The following is a 21175-nucleotide window of genomic DNA, read 5'->3' on the forward strand; positions in this document are numbered from 1 at the left end:
GTTGAAGTAATCACAAGTTGCTGAGTTTAATATACCTCCTTTTTGAAAAAGTTTTTATTGTCTAATTCTTTTTCCTTCAAATTTTGTTTTGTGTTTGCTATTTTCTTTATTTTTAAGATTTACTTGTTTTTATTGTAAAGTCTTTCTGTTTTCTTCATTTAAATCCCTTTAGGAATCTTTTCTTTTAAAAAATGTTGTGCTCTAACTGGTTTGGGTCAGTGGATGGAGCATCAGCCTGAGGACTGAAAGGTCCCAAGGTCAATTATGGTCATGGGCATGTGGTTGCAGACACATCCCCAGTGGGGGGTGTGCAAGAGGCAGCTGATTGATGTTTCTCTCTCATCAGTGTTTCTAACTCTCTATCCTCCTCCCTTCCTCTCTGTAAAAAAATAAATTTTAAAATAATAATAAAATAAAAAATGTTGTTATAAAAATACCCTTTCTTCCCTTCCTTCTTAAAGCATCAGTTCACTAACTTCCCAATTCTGAGGTTTTAACTATGGCTTGGGAACGGTAAGGAAATATGTAGAATTTTTAATTAGCACCACTCAGAAACTGAGTCTGAAGAGAAGTTATAAACTGATAACTATCCTGCTTTCTAAATTACTATCTCATTCATCTTTTGGCAATCCTATCATATATAATAAAAGCATAATATGCAAATTGTCCCCTATACCGGGAGTTCAACCACTCGCTATGACATGCACTGACCACTAGGAGGTGGCGCAGAACATGGCGGGTGTCAGTGATGCAGCGTTGGCAGTGGGTGGCAGTGGAGGCACTGCTGGCCCCAATGAGCCCCAACCAGAGCAGGACTGCGGCAGAATGGTGGAGCAGGTGAGTGGGCAGCACCAGGCCAAGGCAGGTGTGAGCAGAGCCCAATCAACCCACAGAAGTGACCAGCAGTGGCAGCGGGGGTGGGGCCACCACCTGGCTCCCAGGTGCACAGGGAGCCAGATGGGAGGGCCGGCCCGAACCAATAGCCCCACAGACAGCAACCAATAACCAGCAGCCAACAGGCCCTGATCGCCCAATCGGGGCTGGACTCTAGGCTGGGACAGGGAACTGGGTGTGGGTGGCGGGGACCAACCTCCCCCAGTGCTAGGCAGGGGGCTGCAACCTCTCACTGGCTACCTGGGGGCAGGGGTAACGGGAAGAATGTGGGGTGTCTGCTAAGCTTGCTCTCACTCCCCCTGCTACCCTCCCCTGGGACACCAGGGCTCATGTGCCAGGGCAGCCCCTGCTCTCAGGTGCTGGGCACCCACGAGGAGCCCGCCTCGCACCTGCATGGCCTCTTTCGGGTGAGCCAGACCGCAGCCGCAGGGACCGCTGGGGCTAGTCAGGCTCCTCATGGGTTTGTGCAGGAGCCAGCCTGCAAGGCCAGGAGAGAGCGCGCTGCCCGCCGGCTTCCATGTAGCACCACCCGGCGGCCCAGGGGCCCACGCTATGCCCCAGCCCACGGCGCCTGGCTGCGCTCACCGCATCTCCATGTGGGAACTCGGGTGTCATGACTCAGGCAGAGGGAGCATGTAGGGATCTGGGGACCCAGGTGCTGCCCAAGGTCCAGAGGTCAGCTGGGACCTGCTCTTCCACACCAGATGCTAGCGCTTCGATCACCAGCCAGGCCTAGGACTGAATCCATGCAGGAATTTTGTGCAGCGGGCCTCTAGTACTTTTATAAAATCTATATTCTAGATTAAGTCACATACATTTTAAATTTAAAAGATGAGGGATAAATCCCTAATTTTACATATTAAAAGATGGTTCATGCCTGATACAGAACTCATAAGGATACAGAATGGCATATCCTTTTCTTCCACATTCATTTGCACAAATTAAGGTCAGAAGAATAAAGATTACATAGCTCAGGGTTCCCAAATAGCATTACATACCTAAAAGTGATTACTTCATTCTCCTACCTGCCTTCATCTATGAAATCCAGAATCTTATGTCTTTTCTCTGGTCTCCAAAACTCTCATACAAAACCTCATCACCATAATAAGCATGCTATCGTAATATAAAAGAAAAATATGTGATTTAAACATGACCTGGATTACCCACAAAATCTGATTTTTTTAGGAACTTAATATTATAGTCACTTTCAGAATATACCTCTTTAAAATTTTTCCTCTACCTCATTTCTCCCTTCAAGTTTGAAAATTCTTTTTTTTTTTTAATATATTTTATTGATTTTTTTACAGAAAGGAAGGGAGAGGGAGAGCTAGAAACATCAATGAGAGAGAGACATCGATCAACTGCCTCCTGCACACCCCCTACCAGGAATGTGCCCACAACCAATGTACATGCCCTTAACCGGAATCGAACCTGGGACCTTTCAGTCCACAGACTGACGCTCTATCCACTGAGCCAAACCGGTATCGGCCAAGTTTGAAAATTCTTTCAAATCCATCTCTTACTATAAAATGACCACTTAAATGGACACATTTCAATTTAAAATATTGTAAACAAGAATCTTACTAACCAGTGGTCAAGGACAACAGGGGAGTGGGGAGGCATGAGTGAGGAGGGGTGGGGGATTGGAATGGGGGGTTGAGGACAAATATATGATACCTTAATCAATAAAAAAATTAAAAATTAAAAAAAGAATCTTAAAAGTTAACTGATCTAAGCTTATACAAAGAAAAAAGTTTACAGACTAATAGAGAAATGCCTATATTCATTTTCATGTTTTCAGTATTTCAATGTTAAAGCTGTACATCTTAATTATCTGATTATTCAATTCATTCTTTCAAAAATACACACAAAATAAAAAAGAAAGAAAAGAATAAAAAAATACACACAAATATGCAAATGACTAGTCTTTTTCAAATAAAACTTCCTCAATCCACTGTCACTGTATTCAGACACAGGATAAATTTAGATAAATTTACATTTCACATTTGCAAAACAAATTGTGGAATACTGTTGTTTAAAAAGAAACACAGGATTCAGTGATTCTCAATAACCAGAAATAGATTACTTTATATGAAACACCACAAGGTGCTACTCTTCAAAAAAAAGAAAAATCAAATATGTTAGTTTTACTTGTGCAGAAGAGAGCTAGATGTCTGGAGTTTGTGTGTGTTCCTGTGCTTAATTCTAAAAACAACCTCTCTCCAACTGCTTTCAAAAATCAATATTTTTTCAATAAATATGAGCATATATTGTACAATAAAATGCATTAAGATAATCCGCATTTCCAGGATGCTATAATAATCCAAATAGAAAAAAAAAAAATCAGTGCTTTAATTTTTCTCATTCCAAGTCAATGTTAAACAATGTCATTTTCTCCTTTTCTTCCTAACCATTCCAGAAATCAGAACTACTGTATTTGTATATTTAATAAGATTAACACACTGACTAGAAGCTCCTAAGGAGAGAAAAAAAAAAAAAAAGACAACAAAAAAATCATTTTTCATTTTCCTACAAAAAGCAAATAGGAAGGCTTGTTAAATGAGAAGCATCTGAAAAACCCAACGTGACCAGCTTTGATTTACCCCAATGTGACAAGGAAGACAGACCCCACCCCCACTCCAGATTGTGTAGCTTTTTTTTTTTTTCCTTGGGTGGTGGGGGTACAGAGAAGCGAAGCTGTCACATTTCCATCTTCGGTTATTGTTAAGTCCGCAGCCTCGATTCCCAAGTATCACTGGTCCAGGAGGAAAAAATATTAAAGCAAGAACATTTAAACTGCCTGGAATGCGCTGTATTTTGTTGGTGCTCCCCACCCCCCCACCCCCGCATTTTAAAGTTAATTATACCCAGCTTCAATCTGCTAAGACTATAGACTGCCTTTGACAGCCTGTCCCTCAAAGATTCCCTATTAAGATCACTTGCCACAGATTGACTAACAATTTCCTCCTCTTTAAACTTAAATTAAAAAAACAAAAACAAAAAACACTCATTCCAGAAATTATTACATCCAAAAAGGCATTCCTCCCAATCCTTTTTGCCTTTGGTGTAGAATGAAGAGTAAAAAAAGACCTATTCGCTCTTCAAAGAAAATGGAACAGGGATGGCGGGCCAGAGCGGGGACAGACAGCCGTGGACCTGAGTGAAAAGCGGAGAAAAGTTTGGCGTGGGGAGTTTGCTCCCGGGCAGGGACAGAAGAAGTTGGGCAGAACGCGGGGGTTCCTCGGGCCGGGGCCCGGGCGAAGGGAAGGCACCTGCGGGAGAAGAGGCCGGGACCGGAGACGGCCCATCCCGCCGGCGAGCACCTACCGACTTGCAGCACGTTCTCCACGGAGCCGCTGTCCAGCAGGCGGATGCCCCGGCGGAACGGCAGCCCTTCGCCGGCCACGGCGGCCCCGGCGCCGAGTCCGGGGGACGCTCCGGCCGCGGCGGGCCCGGGGGCGGAGCCGGCCGGAGCGGCGGCGGCGGCCCCGGGGGGCGGCGGCGGCGGCCCCTCCTCAGCCGGCGAAGCCCCCGCGGCGCCGCCAGCCGCGCCGGCGCCGGCGCCGGCGCCGGGGCCGCCGCGGGACTGGAAGCTGGAGTACATGCAGATCTCCCGCTCATTCCGCGGGAAGGACCAGTAGACGATGCGGCGCTGCACCGGCTCCGGGATCCGCTCGAAGCGCTCCTCCACCCGCTCGTACGCCCACTTTTCCGCCACCGTCTTGGCGGCGCAGTCCAGCAGGGACTCGGGCTGCAGGTGGGGGCGGGCCCCGGGGGGCAGGCAGCCGCCGCCGCCGCCCCCCGCCCCGCCGCCGGCCGCCCCGGGCGCCCCGCGGGGGTGGTGAGCCCGCGGGCTGGGCCAGGAGCACAGGCGCTTGGCCGGAGAGACCGGCGGCGGCGAGAGCGGCTCCTCTCGCTCCCCTCCTTCCGCCATTGCTGGGGACTGACTGACTGACTGAGGCGGCCGCGGCGGCGGCACCGGCTGCGGCGGAGACCCCGGCCACGGCCACGCGCCCCGCGCAAGCGCCCAGCTGCGACGCCGGGCCGGGGAGGGGGGAGGCGGGGCGAGCGAACCCGCGGGCCGGCCGGCCCGAGTGGGCTGCCGGGGCCGGGCCGGGCCGGGCCGGGGCGCGCTGCCGCGAGGGCCGACGGGGGCGGCCTGGGGACCGGCGCAGCGGCGCGCGCTGTCCGGCCGCCGCGCGCGCGAGGAGGGGCGGGAGCGAGCGCGGGCGACGGCGCGCGCCGGGCGCCGACGACCCGGAACGCACGCTGAGCGCTCGCGTGGGGCGGACGGCCACCTAGGGGCGAGGAGCGCCGGCACCCTCGCGGGTTCGCACCCGCCCCGCCCCGCCCCGCCCGCCGCCCGGCCAGGGAGGGGGCGCTGTGTGGTCCAGGCAAATGGTCGGGCCGCGAGGGCGTCTGAGGAGCCGCCTCCCTGAAGTTCAAGGCTCGCGGGCGCGGGAAGAAAGAAAACTCTTCTGTGGTAGGGACAGGAGTCTGTCACAGCCGAGCGGAGGGTCTGGCAGGAAGACGCTAGGAACATCCTAGGGGAAAACCATCAAGTTCAAACGATGAAACCTCACGCACAGGGATGTGGGACACAGGCGGCGGTCCCTCCGGAGCCGGGCGCCCCAGCCCCTGACTGGACAGCGGGGCGCGGGGAGCTCCCGCCTCAGGGCTGCTCCCTCCGCGGTGCCGGAGGGTTCCGAAGCTTGCATCCTAGGAAACAAAAACACTTTGTGTGGCTCCAGATAGGATTCTCAGATTCCCTGTCCCTCATCTAAATTAGGTCTCTGGGTTTTTGTTTTTTTTTCTTACGTGGCTCAGTCTTCTACGCCTTCATAGTATTTTTAACAAGGGGTTCACACATTTTTACATGTTTGTATAATGTCAGACTGCCCAACTGACATTATCAAGTCCATCGGAGCGAGGACCCCTTTTTCCATTTTAGTCTATTCCTTCACTATAATTTTTCTTCTTTCCTGCAGGTTGTTTGTTTGTTTTTCTCTTGGAATTTCATTACATTTATAGATTAATTTGGGGGCAACTAAGAACTTTGGTTTGATTCAGTGGCTAGAGCGTTGGCCTGCGGACTGAAGGGTCCCGGGTTTGATTCCAGGCAAGGGCACATGATCAGGTTGCGGGCTCGGTCCCTAGTGTGGGTCATGCAGGAGGCAATGATTCTCATCAATGATGTTTCTATCTCTTTCTACCTCTCCCTTCCTCTCTGAAATCAATAAAAAAATATTTTTTTAAAAAAATCTAAGCTTATACAAAGAAAAAAGACCTTTATAAATGAGTCTCCATAAATACAGTATATCTCTTCATTTATATGGGTCTTATTCATCAATCTTTTTAGATCTAAATATTTTGTTAACATTTATTTTGTGATCCTAGTGATTGCTAGATCGCTTCCAAAATACCATTAAACAAGAAACAATCACCCTGCCGGGATGGTTCAGTTGGTTGGAGCATCCACGTTCCATCCCCAGTCAGGGCACAAGTTGGGGTCAACCAATGAATGCATGAGTGGGTGGATCAGCCAATCAATGTTTTGTTTCTCTCTCTCTCTCTCTCTCTCTCTCTCTCTCTCTCTCTCTCAAAAAATAGTTAAAAAAGCAAACAAGAAACAATCTCACCTCTGATAGTTTGACATCTAGCTAGCAAGATAAGATGAAACATGAAAAATTAACAGTAAAAGACTAGAATAATACAAAAAAGAAATAGCTTTAGAGATTGTCAAGTGACTTGAAAAAGCAGTAATTATTTGGGGAATTAGAAGAAAGATCCCTTTTAGATGAAATTATGAGAGGAAACTATTGTATAGTTTATCTTTTGTAAAGCTTATCTTTTAAAAAATTGGTTATAAAGAGGAGTAAGTAAATATTAGGTCTTTTAAAGCCAAATTATGGATAATCTTAAATGCCAGGTTAAGGTATTTGAAGTTGAATATACAATCTTGGCAATGGAGAACCAACATAGTGAAAATTGTTAACATCAGTATAGCATTATAACAGTGAAATAACCTATTTTTTCCCGTCTGTGCTTTGAACTAAGCACATTAATAAATCCTCTATAAAGTTTCATGAATGAATAAATGAATGGTCAGGCTGTGACATGGAGTACCTATTTGAAGGGGAGAAATGAGAGAGATAGAAACCCCTTAGGTACCTATTCTAATAACATGGTCATGAGATTTTAGTGGCCTCAATTCAGATAACAGTAGGAAAACAAAACCTGAAAATAAAGTGCTCTGCCCTATTATTACTAAAAACTGATAATTGATGCAATTAATATTTATTAACAACTACCTATACTTAGAGTAGCAGGGTGGTTTTTTTTTTTTTTTTTTTTTTAGACCATGAAGCTACACTTTGTGTTTTCTGGTATATTTGCTATTTCTAAACAAAAAGTTATTGTGAGGCATTATAAATTAAATACAGTGAAGGATACTAGGTTGTTTAATACAGTCTGAGCATTAAGAAAGGGAAAAAAAAACACATATGTGGGCCTGCTCTGGGACTGGAAATTGATACAGAAGAAGTTGCAAGAAAATAAGGAGGCAAGAGCATCTATATATATAAAAGCCTAAGCAACTGAAAGACATCACTAAGATGCTCACTGACCACCAGGGGGCAGATGCTCAATGCAAGAGCTGCCTCCTGGTGGTTAGTGTGCTCCCATAGCCTACCTCCCTCGGTCTCTCCTCCCTATCCCCTACTCACCCCCCCAACCCCCACCACCACCAGCCGGCCCTGATCTCCCCAATCACAGGCCAGGGCACCTAGTCTAATAATAATGATAGTTAAAATTGATACAGTGCTTTACAGTTTGCAGCTAGGAAATAATTGCTAAAGAAAATTCACTGAGTTGTGCTGACCAAGAATACTAATTTCTGCTTGGTGACCCTATTATTCATCCCTAATTGACTAGTACATTTATCCCCATTTTTACCTCTGAAGAAAGGCTCAGAAAAGTTGTATCTTATTCAATGTCACTAGAAAATGAGTGACAGAACCAGAACTTCAACTCAGGTTGTTGAATTCTACATCCAGTGAAATGTCCTTTCAATACTATGGTTGTCTCGCCTTGGCTCAAAGGATAAAGCATCGGCCTATGGACTGAAAGGTCCCGGGGTTGATCCTGTCAGGGGCACATGCCAGGGTTGCAGGCTCAATCCCTGGGGGAAGTGGGGAAACAGCCGATCAATGATTCTCTCTCATCGATGTTTCTATATCTCTTCCTCTCCCTTCCTCTCTGAAATCAATAAAAATATACTTTAAAAAATACTATAGTTGTCTCACCCAGGAACCAAAGGATTTTGTAAGGACAGAATCAAAGTGATATATAGTCTCTCTCCTGGATAGGGACTCAAATTTGACCACAAATGGGCTATTAGATTGGGTAATTTAGAAGGGAATTGACAGATTTCTCAGTAAAGCATGAGAACCATCCCACTGGCTGTAGTCAAATAGAGAAACTTAAAGGAAGAGGGAGGGAAAGTGGGGCAAGCACAAGAGGAAGGTGAAGAAAAAGATGAAAAGGAACAGGAAAAGCAGCAGTGGCTTATGGTAAGAAACCATAATACACTGGAAATATCAGCAAATAGAATAATAATGAAGCCCAAAGTAAGACCTTGTTAATATGTGGCTTCTGTGGAGTAAACACTGAGGGTGGTGTTATCGAGAGCTATGTGAAGCCATTGTTGATGTCTGCCAGCTCTCTTCAAGATTAGCCTCAACCTTGGTTCAGATTAAAACAATACCGGTTTGTTGATGTTAGTGTGATTATTCTAATGCTTTAAATACTAAAATCAACATACAATGTGGAGCTTCTAGTCCAGTTTGGGAAATAGACATTAAACAAATAAATGTAGAAATACATAAATACAGAGAGATGCAAATCAAAACAACAATGCAGTACCATCTCACACCTGTCAGAATAGCCAACATCAACAAATCAACAAACGACAAGTGTTGGCGAGGTTGCGGAGAAAAAGGAACCCTTGTGCACTGCTGGTGGGAATGCAGACTGGTGCAACCACTATGGAGAACAGTATGGAGTTTCCTCATAAAACTGAAAATGGAACTCCCATTTGACCCAGTAATCCCACTCCTAGGAATATATCCCAAGAAACTAGAAACACCATATGCACCCCTATGTTCATAGCAGCACAATCTACAATAGCTAGGATTTGGAAACAGCCTAGGTGCCTGTCAGCAGATGATTGGATCCAAAAACTATGGTACATCTACACAATGGAATACTATGCTGCCATAAAAAATAAGGAATTCTCATCATTTGCAGCAACCTGGATAGAACTAGAGAACATCATGCTGAGTGAAATAAGCCAGCCAATGAAAGAGAAATACCACATGACCTCACTCATTTATGGATATTAAAGAACATTATAAACAGATGAACCAAAAGTCAGATATAAAGACAGTAAAGCAACAAGCAGACTGTCAAATTACAGCAGGGAGGGTAGGGAGATCTGGGGGAGATAAGAGATCAATCGAAGGTCTTGTATACATGCATATAAGTACAACCAATGGACACAAAACTCTGGGGAGGGAGGGTATGTATGGGGGGGCAATGTTAAAATATGTACACAGATAATAATTTAATAAAAAATATTTTAAAAAATAAAAATAAAAAGAAGAAAAAAAAAGACTTTGGGGAACATGTGAAATGTGATTGGGAATAGGGAGTACTCTAAGTTAATTGGAACACAAAGATCCCGGTGAGAAGCAGCAGGAAAAGACTGTAGAGGAGACTTGAGAGACACTATGAAAACCTTTAAAATGCTAACTTAAGGAACCTGAATTCTATTAGGTTGGCAGAGGGGAATGAAAATGTGTTTTGAGCAGAAGAGTAACATGATTATAGGTAGTGTTTTAAGATTAATCGACAGAAATATACACTAACATCAGGAGTTTTCCCAACAAAAAAAACTTGTCCAGAAAAAACAACAAAAACTTGTCCAGGTCTGTCCACAGGGAGACTCAAAATCAATAAGCCCCACTCATGTTCAAGATTTTTTAGAAGAAAAAGAAAGTTTTTTCTATTGATTTTAGAGAGAGAGAAAGGGAGAGGGAGATGGAAATATCAAGGTCAACATCAATTGGCTGCCTCCCATGAGCCCTCTGCTGGGGACCAAGCCAGCAACCTGGGCATGTGCCCTGACTAGGAATCGAACCGTAACCTCCTGGTACATGGGTCAAGGCTCAACCACTCAGCCATGCCAGCCATCTCATGTTCAAGCTTCTCATCAGCATTTCAAGTTGTGATCATGAGCAGGCAACCAAGAATTACCATATCTCTGAAGAAAGCCTCTGACGTGAAAGACATAGATAAAAACAACCAAACAGCAAACAGGAAGAAAAAAATGTTCTGAGAAAACAAACCTCTGCATGTAGAAGAAATCTCTTAGAAAGAAGAGAAAGTGACACATCCAAAAAACAAGAATAGGATGTCATTAATAAATGAATTAGCCGAAACCAGTTTGACTCAATGGATAGAGCGTCTGCCTGTGGATCAAAGGTCCCAGGTTCGAATCCGGTCAAGGGCATGTACCTTAGTTGTGGGCACATCCCCAATAGGGAGTGTGCAAGAGGCAGCTGAGTCGATGTTTCTAACTCTCTGTAAAAAAAACAATAACAATAAAATATATATATTTTTTAAATTAATGAATTAATAAAATGATAACTCAGTGAGATATCCCATTTTGGTCTTTTATGTAATAGGATGACCTGAACTTTATTCTGGAAGGGTCCTTGATAGTCCTTCCTTTTTTTTTTTTCCCCTCTGTAGTTTACCATGACCTTTACTTTGGCTGTGGAAGTATTAAGAGTAGACCAGGGAATCCCCTGGTCCCAGAATCATTCTGTTTGCTCTATTGTGTAAAAGCAACAACTTTATGTGCCCATGGTAATCAGTGAATAATCATCCAGAAGAATAATTCTTTTATCTGCCTGATGGTTCAGTGACTTAAGAAACCCATTTAGCCAAACAGAGTTTCATCTTCTAATACAAGGGAACCATTGTTGTATTCCCTGTTAGAAACAAAGATCACCAAATCTGCAGACCTCAAAGTGGCTGAAAGAGGAAGCAAAAATCCCGTGAGTGAGTTATTAGGTATTAATTGTGAGAGAAGCCACTCCCACTTCCACCCCTTGATTTTCAGATTCTGGTTATGGAGGAGACAGCACCATATAGTGGTCTCTGACTCAAAGCATATACTGCATGCTGTAAGACAGAGTCTCATCGGTTCATGGTCATTTTCCAAGGTCCATCCAACTTTTGAGAGGCCAGTCAGGTCTGTTAAATATGGATGTGATAGGAGCCAGTATGCCAGCAGGGTTCAGGTGGTGGCACTAATATCTGCAGTTCCTACATGGATGCAGTATTACTATTTTGAGGGGGCACTAATATCTGCAGTTCCTACATGATGCAGTATTACTATTTTGATGTTAGTCTTTTTACCACAATGCCTCTCATAAACAAGATTGTCTATATTCAGAAACTAGGGAAACAAGCATAGAATGTGTCTGTGGACCAACTTGGTCACCTTAACTTAGGCTAAGACTCCACGTATCGCCTACCAACAATAGTCACACTGTGAGACACAACATCATTTTGGATCCCCAGTAATTAGCCTCAATTCAGAGGCAGTGTGTATTAATACCTGAAAGGTATGGGTAATTCATTGTTTTCCCGGCGCACAGCCACTTTAGCAAATGGGTGAAGGTACCTTTGAACAAGGCCTGGGGGAAGATTGATGATGTGCTCATGTGGCGATGCTGCAGGATCATTCCTCAAGGGAAAGAAGCCTCCCATTCAATCAAGGACTCCACATCTGCGAACAGGCTGGAGTCTGGAAAGTGAGCCAGCAGCATGGACTCTTTATTGTGGTAACTCAAATCAGGTTTTTGTCCACCAGACACAGACCAGGCTGCTCATCCATTTCACTGCAAGGGATATCATGATCATTGAGTCACAATCAAAGGCCCCTATGGGTCAAAGCACTCTTACTACTGATAAAACCCTGCTGCCCTTTACAGTAAACACACACACCTTGTCTCTCATGGTTAAGTTCTGCCACTTGACCTCTGCTACTTGGGATCCCATTATCGCTAGTAAAATCAGGGAGTTTGTCTCAATGGCAGCATCTTGCTTGGTCATACATTTCCCACAAAGGAAAGCAACCACAGACCTCTCTAATGTATTGTTCAATGCCTCAGTATCCCTTTCTCACTATTTCTCAATGCCTTAGTGAGTGACAGGTGTGCCTTCCAGGCCTCCTCAGGAATTCTCTTGGGTGTGCAGTCTGCACATGATAAACCCACTCCAACCTTCTTATCTCCTTAGGTCTTTGGCTCCCCTTCTTTACTTGATGCCAGTGAAGCTCTGGTATCTTATCCTCATTAAGCACAGGCCACCAATAAGTGAAAATTTTAGTCAGCCAACCCATTAAGCTGTTAGAGACTCTTCCATCTGCACAAATTAACACAGTAAATCTGGAATCTCTAGGAAGCAAGTTCATATCAGTGAATTCTTCCTGTTCTAGCTCTATTTCACCTTAGGATCTATTCTGACACACATTTCTGCTGATATTAGCTAAACCTTATAATAATTCCTTTCTGGGTCATATTGTATACCCAACTCCCTGGAGCAAACAGAGATTTGACCCTGCTTATCCCTACTTATGGTTCTAGTGGCAACCAATAATGATTGTGGTGGTTCTTAAGGATCTCCTTGCAAAGTATCTGTCATCAGCCAGAATATTGCAAGGTTTTCAAGCAAAACAAGGCTAGTTTCCACAGAGTCCTGCCTGGTGGAGGCGATGGAAATATTTGTGGCACCAATTGTGGTGATGGTTTTGTGGATGCATACTACTCTCTAAACTCTTCAAATTGTACACATTAAATATGTACCACTTTTTTGCATGTCAATCACTTATTGAACTCAATAAAGTGGTTAAAAAAAGAAATAAATTTAAAATTAAAATAAAAAGTTCATGGCCTTAGGCTTTGACCACCCCTCTATCAGAGGAAAAGAGAGGTTTATCTCTGCTCAGAAAGATCTCCTCTCTGGTCCTTCCTCTGGACTGCCACCGTCAGCAGCATAAAGCAGTCTCTCACTGTCACTAACGTGTGGTACTCACTCTCAGCAGTTGCCCACGGTGGTAGGTCACACACTCCCAAGACAATATGACTTTTTTAGGGCTCAGGTTGAGATATGTATTGTATCTCATAGGAGGGAGATAACATCCCAAGGAAGAAAGAAGATGCTGCTCCCATTATGACCTGAAAATATAAGGGGACATGGACTTGGTTTGGGAAGAGGGAACCTATTCGGTGTTAATTTTTCTCAGTTGCCCCATTTAGGAAGAACACTCTGATTTTGAATTAATGGCTAAATTTTGGGAGAAAGGGTTTAAAGAAAAGACGACTATTAAGATTCACGGATAGCCGAAACCGGTTTGGCTCAATGGATAGAGCGTTGGCTTGGGGACTGAAAGGTCCCGGGTTCGATTCCGGTCAAGGGCATGTACCTTGGTTGCGGGTATATCCCCGGTGGGGGGTGTGCAAGAGGCAGCTGATCGATGACTCTCTCTCATTGATGTTTCTAACTCTCTCTCTCTCTCCCTTCCTCTCTGTACAAAAATCAATAAAATATATTAAAAAAAAAAAAAGATTCACGGATAATTATTCTTAGTGATAAGCAGCAGGTGCTTTAGGTCCAAATGGAAGTGAAGAAATAGTACTATGGGAAAATCAGCATTAGAAACATAACCAATTCACATAAATCATGTGAAATTTCTAGGAATGATCATGTATTCACAGTGAACTTCTTATTATTTTGGGGCTAAAGTGAAGAAGGAAAAATGGACCAGTAACATTCACCAGAGAATATATAAAAAAAAGTTTTACAATAAAAAATGCATTTTGAATCTGTGAATTGCATTATGTTCAGACTTTCTTTTTGGCTTGTGTTACATTCTTAGAGGATGTATCTTCTGGGCCCTTAAACTATGCTATTCAACCTCCCAAATCTATATATATAATTAAATTATGAATTAGTTATCCTTCTTAAATTCAAACCGTAACTCTCATTTTTATCCACTCAATGGTCCTTTCAACTTATTACCCATATGGATAGTGGAATACTGGCCATGAGTACATCAGGATTCCTTTCCAGAAAATATCTAGCCAGCTAATTACTTTGTAGATATATCAAATACACTCACTTTTTAGGCCACTAGTTCTATGAGAATCAACATTTTAAAATATAGTTTGAAAAAAAAATATATATATATAGTTTGAAGTAGGGAATATAGTCAATAGGATTATAATTACTATGTATGGTGTCAGGTGGATACTAGACTTATGGGGGGGGTCACTTCATAAGTTATATAATATCTAACCACTATGCTGTAAGCTTGAAACTAACACTGATATTGATATCTGGGCTCATGCAGGAGGCAACCAATTGTGTTTCTTTCACTTCGATATTTCTCTCTGTCTTTCCCTCTGTCTTCTACTCTCTCTAAAAAAATAAAATAAAGTATAGGCTGAAGACTTATTCAGACCTAGAATAAGAAAATCACCGTCTCATTCCTCCCAGGAACAAAAGCAGGTAAGAATCCAGAAAGCTACTCATCAGTGCAGAAGAATAGGCTAAATTGTTCCTTTGCTGACAGAGTGGTGCTGATTTCAGCATAAAGACCACCTCCATTTGAGAGGCCTTGCCACTCATCAGTGATGCTCCCTTTGGTTAATTAGAAATACTTAAATAACATTGGAATAGTTTGCTAGCCTAAAACAGCATGAATAAATTATATAAAAGCAACGAGTAAACAGAACATTCACATTAACTTTTCATAATGGTTCCTATCTCAACTTCACAGACTTCAAAAGTCTCCAAAGTTCAGTGAGATGGGAAGTAAGAATAAGATTCAGCTGGGCCCAGCCACACTTCAGATATATAAATAACTCGTTTTTGTGCAATAGGCATGCTGTAGGGGTAAGGACTCAGTTTCCTTGAAATGCCTTTTGCACACTATCGTGTGTACTGAAGTAGAAATAAAGGGTAAGAGAGAGAGAGCACGAGAGATGGAGATGGACAAACGGATTCATTTAGAGCTGCAGAACAGGATGCCCTCTGATGTGAAAGAGCTTGTGCTGGACAACTGTCGGATTATGAAGGCAAAATCGAAGGCCTCACAGATGAATTTGAAGAACTGGAGTTCTTAAGTACAATCAACGTAGGCCTCACCTCAGTCACAAACTTACCAAAGTTAAACAAACTTAAAAAGCTTGAACTAAGCGATAACAGAATCTCAGGGGGCCTGGAAGTATTGGCAGAAGAGTGTCCGAACCTCAAGCATCTAAACTTAAGTGGTAACAAAATTAGAGACCTCAGCACAATAGAGCCACTGAAAAAGTTAGAAAACCTCAAGAGCTTAGACCTTTTCAATTGTGAGGTAACCAACCTGAACGACTACCGAGAAAACGTGTTCAAGCTCCTCCCACAACTTACATATCTCGATGGCTACGACCCCGGGACCAGGGACGACAAGGAGGCCCCCGATTCCGATGCCGAGGGCTACGTAGAGGGCCTGGACGAGGAGGAGGAGGAGGAGGAGGAGGAGGAGGAGGAGGAGGAGGAGGAGGGGGATGAGGAAGAGTATGATGAGGATGCTCATCTAGTGGAAGATGAAGAGGATGAAGAGGAGGAGGAGGAAGATGAAGAGAAGGATGTGAGTGGAGAGGAAGAGGAGGATGAAGAAGATTATAACGACTGGGAAGTGGATGACGAGGAAGATGAGGAAGAGGCCGGTGGTGAAGAAGAAAAGGGTCAGAGTCAGAAGCGAAAACGAGAACCTGAAGATGAGGGAGAAGAAGATGACTAAGTGGATAACCTATTCTGAAAAATTCCTATTGTGATTTGACTGTTTTTACCCGTACCTCCCTTATCCCACCCCCCCAAACTTATTTTTTTTAAAATATATTTTATTGATTTTATACAGAGAGGAAGGGAGAGAGATAGAGAGTTAGAAACATCGATGAGAGAGAGTCATCGATCAGCTGCCTCTTGCACACCCCCTACCGGGGATATGCCTGCAACCAAGGTACATGCCCTTGACCGGAATCGAACCCGGGACCCTTCAGTCCCCAAGCCGACGCTCTATCCATTGAGCCAAACCGGTCCCGGCGCCAAACTTATTTTTTTCTGATTGTAACGTTGCCGTGGGAACGAGAGGGGAAAAGTGTACTGGGGGTTGTGGGGAGAGGGTGGGCGGGAGGGGGTGGATTAAAATACTATTTTTACTGAAAAAAAAAAGAAAAGAAAAGAAAAAAAGAAATAAAGGGTAAATTTTTGACCAGGGATGAAATAAATTATTTTACACAATAATCCATTCCAGAGGCTTTGCTGGTGGTAGTGGTGGGGGACAATAGTGACCTACCCTTCTCTCAGGTCTCAGAGAGATAACAAAGTAGTACTTCTTGCCGGAATGAGTGATAGTATAGACCAGAGGGGAAAGCTCCCCTGATAGTCTGTTTCTCTCCTCCTTTAAGGGGGACACCATGCCCCTCTTCAGGGCTGCCTCTAAAAACTTCAGGGTACTGGACATAGTTTTTTACAGAGCCTCTGTCAATATAAAGAATTTTATTCACCCAAAATCATCATGTCAGCACCATTTCAGGCAATCCGATGAAAGAACACCTTACTGCCCTATCTGGTTTGGCTCTGTGGATAGAGCGTCGGCCTGCAGACTGAAGGATCCCAGGTTCGATTTTGGTCAAGGGCACATGCCCAGGTTTCCAGCTCGATTCCCACTAGGAGGCATGCAGGAGACAGCCAACCACTTCCTAAAATTGGGACAGCCATGGGAACAAACCTGAAACATGCCATATCTGAAACAAACCCATAGTATGAATCCCACAGTTCTTCAGAATATCAGATCAACTCTGTACATGAGATGAAAGTAAATAATTAGAAAATGATATTAAAATAATTCAATATTAAGTAGCATAAAAAACTCATGAAATATCTATCTATATAACAGAGGAATATGCAAATTAGACAAGATGCCATAACGTCACAACTGAACAGCAGGGACCTGGGGCTGCATGGCGCCTGGCCAGGGCAAGCGACCTAAGGCTGCACCCCCTACCCTGGTGCTGGGCCAGGGGACCTAAGGCTGTACCCCCAATCCAGTGGGGCTTCACAGGCACCTGAGACTGCACCCCCTATCTGGCACCAGGTGGGGGGACCTGAGGCTGAGCCCTCTGCCTGGAGGGCCTTGACAGGGGTGGGGCCAGCCAGGTCTGGGTCTCCTGTGTTTTCAAAGCACATGCAGGTAGTGGGCGGGGACTTGACTCTAGGTCCCACAGCGCTCCCCAGACTCTGACAGAAGAAACATTTTAATTTTAATATACATTTTACTAATTTTCTTTCATCTCTGACACTTGTATTATAGAGAAAGGGCAAATAGCAATATTAAAATATAATATTTCCTCTAATTAATTTCCTTTAATGTGCACGAATTTCATGCACTGGGCCACTAGTTTATGTATAAATTTTAAAAGTATGTGCAATACCTGAACACTGAAAGCTACAAACCATTTCCGAGAGAAAGTGAAAAACACCTTTGCCGGTCAACAGAGGCCATGACTAAGCTGAGGTGGAAACGATGGAGTTAACAGCTGGAGCCTTGTTCCTTGAACAGTTGACCTTCCTTGAAAGGTACTTTTTGTGAAGGAGCAGCCATTGCATATCTGCCACAAGGGGGCATATAACAAAAGCTCCTAGTGAAGCCCAGGGGATTAGGGAACACTTCCTAAAGAAATGACATTTGGATTAAGGTCTGTTGAATGGATTAAAATTGGCCAGGGAAGCGTGAGAATACTTCAGACCAAGGAATAGTATGTGGGAGGGCTCTAAGTAGCAAGAGTGTTGGATCCTTGAAGGAACTGCAAACAGACCCTGTGGCTGAGCACAGTGTTGGACACAGTGTTGGATTCCAGCGTGCACTCAAGAAATGAATCTTAACATTTATAAAATGTTATTAACCAATGTTACCCCATAAACCTAATTTTTAAAAATAATTTAAAAAAAAAATAAATGAATCTCTTTCAAACTGAATGTAAGACTTTTTTGAGGACCTTTAATTAAACATGCGGATCCTGGGGCCCCACCCAGAGATTCTGATTCACTAGGTCTAGTGCAAAACCCCTTCATTACCTGTGTTGTTCTGGGGGGTTTTTCAACGCTATATTTTTTATTGGAACATAACGTATCTACAAAGTAAGCACTTGGCAAATGCCTGCTGGGTGACCAAATGATTCCCAGGATAAATTAGTCAGCTCAAAGTCCAAACACGAGGGCTTGGGCTGGTAAGCCACCTAGGTTTTGCTCAAGCAGCTACACAAGCAGTTTTGTGAGAATAATAATTCCACACAGCAGATTGCTGTGGTATACAGGAGTCCCATCTCTAGCTCTTCTCACACCACAATCACAGCAGTCAGATAAAGTTTAGGAGTTTATTAGGGGAAAATCTGAGGTAAACACCCCAAGTGACAGAAAGAAAAAACTGAAAATGTCCCTTCAAGCCAAAAAGGTCCCGGGTTCGATTCCAGAAGGACAAAAAACTGGTGGATTAGCAACAACATTCTCGGGCAGCCACTTGCCAGAGCATGAGTGTCTCACCCAGGACTGCCTGCCACCTCCCAACAAAGGTAGGGAGGAGACAAAGTCTATTTATAGGATCAATACAGAGGCCATGAGGGCTGTAAGGAAAGCCTAAGAGAGAGAAGGAAAGAGAGAGGTGGGGAGGACCTTAACAGAGTCCCAGGCTTTTGGTTCTGAGCACCTCAAATACATTGACAAGTAGTTCTACAAAATGTTACAGAAAAGGTAAAATGCCTAATATTTTCAAGAGTTGCCCTGGACTTCTCCCCACATACCCTATCACACTGCCAGATGAACATGGCAGAGCCCTAAGGCCACATTTTCTAAGAAAGAAAAACAAGAATAAGCCCTGTTGCTCTTTAAAGAGTTGAAGGCAACCTAGTGGTTAGAGCTTGGGCCTTTGGTTCAAAGGGTCCCAAGCTTAATTTCGGAGTCAAAAACACACACCTTGGTTGCAGCCTCCACCCCAGTATGGGCCCTGGTCAGGGCTCTTGCAGGAGGCAACCAATAGATGTGTTTCTCTCACATTGATGTTTCTCTCTGTTTTCCCTCTCTTTCACTCTCCCTAAAAATCAATGGGAAAATATCCTCTGGTGGGATTAACAAAAACAAAACAAAACAAAGCAAAACAAAACACAAAAGAGTGAAGGCTACTGGGACCGTTTCCCACATAGACCTGAGTTCTATGTGGGAAAAGCAACCTCCCAGCAGCAGCTGGCACAGTTCTAGGTGAGGGTCTCACCTTTTGCTACCTGTGCTTCAATGTCCTCTATTCTGTTCAAGGGCTGTCAATTTCTCATTTAGTGCTGTGAGTCTTGAATGACAAGACATATCGAACACGTTGGGAAAGTCTGAAATTTTCTTGATGCTGTTGGTGATGACTTCAGTGAACTCCCAGTTCCGTACGCCCAGAGCTGGTGAATTTCCTGCTGCACAGGATCCTCTTGTCCTGACACGGCCTCCGCCTAAGGAAGAGCAACTCTTACCTGTGTTTTAATAAGCATTTCCCCCTAGGAATTCAAAAGTAGGTGGTTCACAAAACATACTTTGAGGACTGTTATAAACAGTAGTTATTATTATCTCTTTACTTGTCTGCCTCCCATAGACTGTGCATTCCTTTCAAGGATTTTCTTAGCACTGGGCATAAAATATGCACTGGATAAATATCCAAGTAATGAGTAAGTGACAAAAATTGGGGAGAGGGCATTATAATAAAAATAGAATACTTAAAGACTTGTAGACTGTAAATAAAATGTTCTATACTATAAACAGTGACTTTCAAACTTTTTGGACCATGTCCCATAGTAAGAAATACATTTTATATCATGACCTAGTATACACATATACACATACATATCCTATATAATAAAAGATCAATATGCAAATTAACCATCACTCCGCTATACCTGCAAGCCACACCCACCAGGCAATCAGGAGCAAATATGCAAATTAACCCAACCAAGATGGCTGTGGCCACAGAATGAACAGGAGGCTTGAGTTTCCCCAGCAATGGAGAAAGCCAAGCTTTCTGCACACCCTGGCCAGCCTAGGCCTCCACTTAAGGCTACAAAATTTCAATTATAGAAGATAAATAAATCCCAGATACCAGGGATTTATTTATCTTCTATAATTTTATCTTGGGTCGCTGGGGGGTGTGGCCAGCCTACAAACCACCACAGGACCCTCCGCCAGGCCGCCTCATGCCCAAAGGGAATCCCCACCCTGATCCGGGACACCCTTCAGTACAAACCATCTGGCCCCCACCCATGCACAAGGCCTCTATCCTATCTAAAAAAAGAGTATTATGCAATTTGACCATCACTCCAACACACAAAATCTCTGCCCCCATGTGGTTAAATATGGCTGCCCCTATATGGAAACAAGATGGCCAGCAGGGAAGGGCAGTTGGGAGGAACCAGGCCTGCAGGGGAGGGCAGTTAGGGACAAACAGCCTGGCAGGGGAGCAGTTAGGAATCAGTCAGGCTGGCAGGGGAGTGGTTAAGGGGTGATCAGGCTAGGGGGCAGAAGTGGTTAGGGGCAATCAGGCAGGCAGGGAGCAGTTGGGAGCCAGCAATCCTGGATTGTGAGAGAGATGTCCTACTGCCCATTTAGGCCTGATCCCACCTAAAAGGGCAGTCGGACATCTCTTGAGGGGTCCCAGATTGAATAGGGTGCAGGCTGGGCTGAGGGACACACATCCCCGTGCATGAGTTTCATGCACCGAGCCTCTATTATAACTGTAAAGTAATACATTCACATACCAATACTTACCCTTACTGCATATAAAGCATTCTGGTATTTTTTATTCCATTCCTCTATATATATCTATATATCTATCTATCTATCTATCTATCTATCTATCTATATATATATTGTTTTAATGACCAATTAAATAATTTTGTACAATTTAAAAAACGTAAGAAAAATTCTATTCTTGCCACTACCTCTTGACTCACCCTGTCCCCACTCCCCCAGCTGTGATCTGGCTTTGCTAAATTAGCAACAGGTCCCCAGGAGTTCTGTGAACTTTATTTTCAAGTCTTGTACATGCTGCTTCCTCTGACTCAAAAAGCCCTTCTTC

At 44.0% G+C, this 21175-nt stretch overlaps 2 protein-coding genes across 4 annotated transcripts in view; one reads left to right on the forward strand and one right to left on the reverse strand.

The window, feature by feature from the left end:
• The window catches only part of ZSWIM5 (zinc finger SWIM-type containing 5), a 93048-nt gene extending 87439 nt beyond the window's left edge, over positions 1-5609 (reverse strand). For 2 of the 3 annotated variants that reach the window (XM_084874491.1, XM_084874490.1), the window contains exon 1: positions 4222-5007. In XM_084874491.1, the coding sequence (XP_084730617.1) occupies positions 4222-4828 (607 nt within the window). In that variant the 5' untranslated portion in view covers positions 4829-5007. Of the gene's footprint in view, positions 1-4221; positions 5008-5481 lie in introns of those variants that run through there. The other variant, XM_084874492.1, reaches the window with a different exon arrangement.
• A 9390-nt stretch (positions 5610-14999) lies between these two features.
• LOC311617835 (acidic leucine-rich nuclear phosphoprotein 32 family member A-like) lies at positions 15000-15894 on the forward strand. Its single transcript, XM_084874721.1, is given in 2 exon segments — positions 15000-15087; positions 15090-15894. Coding segments are annotated over 2 exon segments (798 nt in total). The 5' UTR covers positions 15000-15011; the 3' UTR covers positions 15812-15894.
• Positions 15895-21175: the final 5281 nt, after the last annotated feature.

The sequence above is a fragment of the Pipistrellus hanaki genome (genome assembly GCF_964339955.1).
Source record: "Pipistrellus hanaki genome assembly, chromosome: 2".
Classification (NCBI taxonomy): Eukaryota; Metazoa; Chordata; class Mammalia; order Chiroptera; family Vespertilionidae; genus Pipistrellus; species Pipistrellus hanaki.